Source organism: Borostomias antarcticus (assembly GCF_949987555.1).
Source record: "Borostomias antarcticus genome assembly, chromosome: 4".
NCBI lineage: Eukaryota > Metazoa > Chordata > Actinopteri > Stomiiformes > Stomiidae > Borostomias > Borostomias antarcticus.
Genome location: NC_140237.1, coordinates 30,857,776 through 30,864,711, shown reverse-complemented (window position 1 = coordinate 30,864,711; position 6,936 = coordinate 30,857,776). Strand labels below are relative to the sequence as shown.

Here is a 6,936-nt window from a genome sequence, read left to right as displayed (position 1 = left end):
AAATTTCATACAGGGGATGAGATGCAATATGCTTCACAATAAATAGCCAATGGAAAATTAGAGAGGCACTATGACAAAGCCGAGTAGCTTATAATACATATGCAGGCAAATTATGTTAGCTATTTGTGTTAGCTATTGATAAATAGCTAACATTATACACTTTCCATTGTGGGGAAAATAGGCTTTAATTAGGTATACTAACTGGATGTTTATCAAAAGGCCTATTTGTTCTTCTAAAATAGTTCCATAAGAAATAGACATAAAGATCTCCAAAAAATAAGAGTATATTCTGGCACCTAAAATTGCCTATAATATGCTCTGCTTTATGAGCTTCTATAGACACATTATTATAGGCCTACAATTTGAGAATTATTGCAGCTGCCAAGTGAAGCAAAAATATAACACAAAGGCATATCGATATGATTTTTTAACATCCATTTGAACAATTATTAACTTTCAAGCAAATTGTGCATTTGTACACGGGGTTTTACATGATCCTCAAATTTAAAATGTCTAGACCCAAGCTGCGTAAGAAAGACACGTATGGATATTTGTCAATTTAACAATAAGCAACTTAGCAACGACAAAATTGCTCAGTAAAATTACATGAGGTCCTACTGCACGGGGAGAGAGGTGCCATGCGTATTTGGACAGTCTCCTTAACGTTATTCAACCCTTGCATGTTCTCTAATTTATCCAAACCCCTTAATGTGCGGATATTAACATTTCAGCCTGACTGAATAATAGGCTTCTGATAAGACTACAGTATATGTTACATTTTCATCCGGCTTAGGGGCTGGTTTTCAAACATTAGGCTTAGGCTATTTGATACTCTTATTGTATTATTAGATTTTCGTCACTTGAACCTGAAGGCAAACTGTTATCAACATCGAACAGTAAAGTGTTAAAAGCTATAGCTATAATGGCCTAATAGGCTACTCTGGATTTTGGGGGGTTTTGTGGTAAAATGCGAAAGCTATGGAGGACTGAAATAGGCCTAAATGCAAAATATTTTTGATATTAACATTGGCAGTGCTACTGTAACTGTGGCTAGTATCAAATGTGACTTGCATTGGTTGACTAACGGTTGATAAAAGCCTATAGCCTCAAGGTACAATATCAAATGCATCGCCTGATTTAATAATGTATCTATGTATGCCTAACTATTTTGTTATGAGCTACAAAATTAAAGTTGGTCGGACTTTTTATATTTGACAGATAAACCACATGTGATGGGATACAGGCCACTATGGGTAGCCTACTATAATGTAGGCTAGGGTAGCCGACAATAGACCGCTAACCTGACCCAGACACAGTTTTCAAATATCTTTTTCAAAAATAATATAGAAACTGATCGGCCGAAAGGTTTCAACATATAGGCTACTCGCTTTGCCAAAACAGTAGCTGACAAAAAACATGTATTGCATGTATAATAATCAATTTCCAACCAAAAGACATAGGGCCAAAAATGCATAGCCTATATATAGCCTAATGTAGCCTAGGCAATAGTTTATCATTATCATTCTTGAAGACAAACGATCACTTTGGTGCCTATGATGTAGGCTAACTTTTGCATGATGTAGGCTAACTTTTGCATGATGTAGGCTAGCTTTTGCATGATGCAGGCTAACTTTTGTAATATGCATTTGAAGCAGAGACCTATGACTACTAATGGACAATATCAACAAAAAAAAGTAGGGCTACTATGCTAATTAAAATAATCCCAAAAGGAAAAAAGTCAGTCCGATATGCCTACAGCTAGGCCACTATTGTCAGATAGGCCTACTGCAGCCGACACACATTACATGCCTATACCTTTTATTGTAAAGTATAATAATAATGTGTGATAATAATAAAAAAGACCCCATGACTCGGGTCCTGTAATTATTATTATACTTTCCAATAAAATGTAGGCCTATAGGCACGCCAACTCTTTCCCAAAACAAGACAACAGAGGATATATTTCAAGAGTAGGATATAGCCCGTCTCAACCAATAGACTTTGAACGAACGTAGGCCTATATGCTTCCTAAAATGTGTCTTTTATTGTGAATGATCCAAAACGAATTAATCGTTGGTTTAGCTATTGAACGAGTGATTGAAGCTCAACTCATTAGAGTAAACTACAGTGGCAAGGCACCGGGGGAGCGCTCATTAGTTCTGCGGCCAGACTCTAATGGAAGAACAGAAGAAAAACGCTAATCCTCAGTCTGGATTTACGCTCTGTCGACTACTATCTACCTGTCGCGGGGATGATTTTAATTGCACCTGTTTATTCTCGTATTAAGCCTCTTTAGCTCAATGTCAATGCTGCTCAAAGAAAGATTACTGCAATCAAAACGTTAAGAAACACACCAGCCTGGAGTAACAAATTGTAGGCTATCTATCAGCCATCCATCCAGGTAGCCTATCTGCTATGAATAATAGCCAACAATAATCAGTTGACCTTTTAAAATAGCTAAAGTAACTTAGGCTATATCATTTAGACAGACGAAACTAACTGTCTGAAACTAATAACACATAGTCTTATCTTTTACACCTTGTCACGATCTGGCTACTGCTTCTGCATTTTCAGTTCAGTTGACCTTCATTGAAAAGGCACCGTTAGCAGTTGCATGCACTGTATGGGGTCTTTGAAATATCAAAGATGTAGCCTAATGTGGAATGGCATGAACTAAAATGAATCATGACACGAGTATGGACTCACAGTCGATGGGAACCAATTACTTTGGTTAAAACGTTTACTTTGGAGCACCTTCTGATTATCACATCAGGGTAGGCTATAGGCTACAGGCTCTTCGATAGCCTACTATGTTACGTGTTGCCATTCTATCATCCATTTCCAATCATACACATGTCAGAGCCCTCTCTATTCGGTTCTTACTGGACAGAGGGAAAGAAAGAGAATAACAACAACACTAGATTTAAGTGGTAAACGAAATACTTTTTATTTATAAACCATGAGTTATAATTTAATACAGTACCAGTACTTTTTTTTCACAGCACATCAGAGTAGTTCAAAATCAGTAATAAACAGAATGGCATACTTGCATGCGCGCACTGCATTTATTTGCACATACACACAACATAAAAATCTAAGTTTATCAAGTCCTTTACGACCAGCGAGATGGAACGGTCACCATGGTCACCCTAAGACTCTTCTGTAAACTCTAAATCATACTGTAATGGAGAGATTTGAAAATAGATAGGCTTGGCCTATTTAACATCATACTTGTTCTTATTCATGACAACAAATGCATCATGATGATGAGACTGTTAACCGGTTTTATATGTAGGCCTAAACCAATATCAAGTATACTCTACTATCAATATCAAGGAAAATGTAGCCTAATTAAATTCGGTTCACTGCAGTACACTGGTGGTAACAGTAATTGGCAACTGTGCGGAACTTCATTGATATAGGCTATTTAAAGTAGTTATTAATTCAAAGTGCCATGTCTGTATGCTATAGCCTGTAAAATTGGCAGAAAAAAAAGATTAGGCTAAAATACCCCGCAATTTTCTTCACTAGGCTATATAGTATCCAAGATAAAAAGAGAACATTCAAAATAATACAAACAAAAACATTTTAACATTATAAACAAGCACGATAAATATTCACACAGGATCCAATAAATAGTGTTTTCTATTCCGAAAACCACAAATTGTGAATCATCTTCCCTTCCACGCCGGATTTGTCCTCCAAATAACGATGACGTTTCATTCTTGTTTTTTCCCCTCTTAGGCCTACTGCAGCGACATATAAGGCCAATTGAAACTGCTGCCCGAAAGCAACATATCCCTAATTAGAGTTTCAATTGGGGTTTTGCCGACCAGACGGACGAAGAATAGTTGTTCTATAACCGACGAGGAAACAGTGCGGAGGGAGGGCAACCGAAGTAATAGCTTCCCAAATCGTGTTGGTTGGTTGGGATACTGGCTCCGGACATATTCCTCTAAAGCACATTGGGATTTCTCTTGTAAGCCCTCCACGTGCGTCACGTCCGATAGACCGCAAGCATCTACAACAGAGAAAACAAAATAACAGTTAAATTGGGTGCATCTATCTTCTTCATGCACAACGCTCAATGTCTATTACAATGATATAATTTAAGATTAGGCTAAATAAATACATAGGCCATGACTTATAATCCATAAAGGCTTAGGCTACCGTGTGTAGGCCTAGGCTAAATGTGTCAAACGGGTTGAAATTATCGTATGCCTACTATCTGAGATATACATTTGCCAGGACATCTGCCAGGGAAACAAAGATGGCGGTGGCTGTGATCAAAAGAAAGAAATGGTGACACCAAATATTCACCAATCAAAAATAGGCACAAGCATGGGTCTATCCCCACGTAGCCTACAAATTGGCCTAAGTTCCATCTTTTACATTGAAGCAGACATTAAATCATTACCACCGTTTGAATGCTGCTTCCCTCTCATCACTCCCATAGGCGAATGTTACATGAGGTTACATTGCAGGGGTGAAATAAGGGTCATGTCCCAGTTTTAGCACACGTGCGGTGAATGCTCATGGTCCCGCTGTTCCCAGGGATCTACAGACTTGGCATCTTTGGATATTACCATAACACTCTATATTGATAAAAGAGTACATTAAAATACTTAACGTTATAGGTTAATCGTTTTGAACTGATATGCAGTCCATTAAGACAAATGAATACAGGCTATAGCATAAGAATAGCCAATGAAGCTATGATATAAAACTTAATTTTTTAGTAGGTCCTACTTTGGGGGAAATATAGCCTTACATTAACTGGACATTAAATATATTTCAAAACTATTTGTTATTTTTCCCCTAACCTGTACGTTTTATGATTGTTTGTTTGCCAACAACAATCCCAATAATAATCCCAATCCCCATATAAAGATATGTTGGATTCAAACTCCATTATGGAATTAATTTTAGTAATTTGATAAAATCTCAAAACGTAATAAACTATAGTTTATGGCAAGTTAATTGCATTCATTAGCATGGATTTTTGACATATAAACCAAATTATAGGATAGGCCTAAACCTATTTCCCCGAAGCATGTCATTGGTAGACTGTAATTATGTTAGATAGCCTAATAGAAGTCCAGTCAGTGTTTGAACTGCATTTTGAGGATGGGGACAGTTTACCTGAGGTGAAGAGGACAATGGCCTTAATGCAGCTGTATTCTGCTGAATCCACATGCAAGACTTTCAGCTTCTCTACTTGTTCTTGAAATATCCGAATGTGGTCCATGAAAGCTACGACTCTATCTGCAGACATGGGGGAGGCATGGAGGCCCGCGGCCGCCAGCAGTGGAGCTACGTGGACGGGCATGGAGCACTGCGCCGCGTTGAGAACAAACAGCTCACTCCAGGTTAGCCTGAGAAGGGCCACTTGGTCCGTGATTTGGAGATCTGGAAAGAATGGAATATTCCTCGCCCACTCAACGGCGCTAAAAAGCATCCTGGCAGCCAGTTCACAGATGTTTTCGATGCCCATGATGTTGTTTGATTGCATACACTGGGTACCATATCTGGATGTTGGATAGGGCTCCGCTCGTAAGAGGAGAGAGATGTATCCGGAAAGGTAAGAATGGCATTGTAGAGGGTCTCCGTTTGTCAAAGTGAACTGGCCATGGTATGGCTGCGTAGGTAACACTCGTCCTCTTTGAACTGCTGAAAAGGGAAGATGTAAATCAATATGAATATTTGAAGCCATATCTGCATCCTGCAAGGATTTCAGCCAAAACATAGCCTACTGTAAGCATGCCCTTTCAATGGTGTATTCGGAGCACGAGTGTAGGCCTATACACTGAGCCAAACACTTGTGCACAATACACTTGTTTGACATATATGAGAGATCGATTATGACAATCGAACTAAAACTATAGGCCTAAACATAATCATTTGAATATGGACCGAAATGACTTTCAAATGGCTTTCACAAAATATCGAAGTAGGCTATTTATGGCTTTCAAAACAAGTCTACTTCTATTACTTCCATATGAATGAACACAGCTTAAAGATATCAGCGTAAAGGGGCAGTAAGAACAACTTTATAGGTTGATACATAGAGCGTGTAGGCCTATCTTATTACATATCACAAATCTGTAGCGTTAGAGACAGCGGGCTGGCAGATGGTAGTGGTAAGTAGGAGAGTGTTTACCTTCCCGACGCATGCCTACTTTTAGGCATTTCTTCAAACGACAATACTGGCACTGATTGCGATGGTGCTGATCAATTGGACAGTTCCTACTTGCCCGACAAGTGTAGCTAAGGTTCCTTCTGACGCTCCGTTTGAAAAAGCTTTTACATCCTTCACACGTGAACTGTCCATAATGCTTCCCACTCGATTTGTCTCCACATACAACACATTCTATATGTTGAGGTTGTTGTTTGTCCATTGCACCATTCGACGTCTGGCTCGTGATAGCTTGTGTAGTATTGCCTGAAGGTGCGCCTTGTGCCGTTGACTGAGGTGTTGGGGGAACATCTAGCGAGGACGTCGGGTTCAGATGGCCTGTTAGATCGCTCGAAAGTGACAGAGGTCCCACTTGTGAGACTGGTGAAGAGATTGTGCCTTGAGTGTCGGCGACATCTTCTTCGGCGGTTCTCCACACTACCATTGCCATATCTATCGATCAATGTTTCCAAAACTTTACGCGTCTTGCTATCCAATATTACCAAAAACAACTAGGCTATTAACGCGTAAAGATACAATTACATGAATACTAAATTACTGCAGCATTTTTCTATGATATGAAGAGAGAGGCTACATAAGTAATACAAATTATACGTTCATAAGCGTTAACTTACGAAGAGAGCGTGGAACATGTATCTATGCGTATATGAAAATCGGTGTAGCCTATGCACCAAGAAGCTTTGTTTCGCTTGGTGCGTTGCGGTGTTACCAGGAATTCCAGGTTAAAATCAATTAAGAGG

General features: G+C 39.0%; 1 protein-coding gene across 2 annotated transcripts; it reads right to left on the bottom strand.

Annotated features, from left to right (window-relative positions):
* Positions 1 to 3,746: 3,746 nt before the first annotated feature.
* On the bottom strand, positions 3,747 to 6,626 carry LOC311308241 (COUP transcription factor 2-like; the record flags this gene model as incomplete). Of its 2 annotated transcripts, none has more annotated exons than XM_084437179.1 (3): positions 3,747 to 4,021; positions 5,143 to 5,670; positions 6,119 to 6,626. In XM_084437179.1, the coding sequence occupies 3 exons, from the start codon at positions 6,624 to 6,626 to the stop codon at positions 3,747 to 3,749; spliced, it is 1,311 nt and encodes a 436-aa protein (XP_084293305.1). The 2 variants fall into 2 exon arrangements, with proteins under 2 accessions (XP_084293305.1, XP_084293306.1); XM_084437180.1 differs by having other exon boundaries at positions 6,161 to 6,626.
* Positions 6,627 to 6,936: the final 310 nt, after the last annotated feature.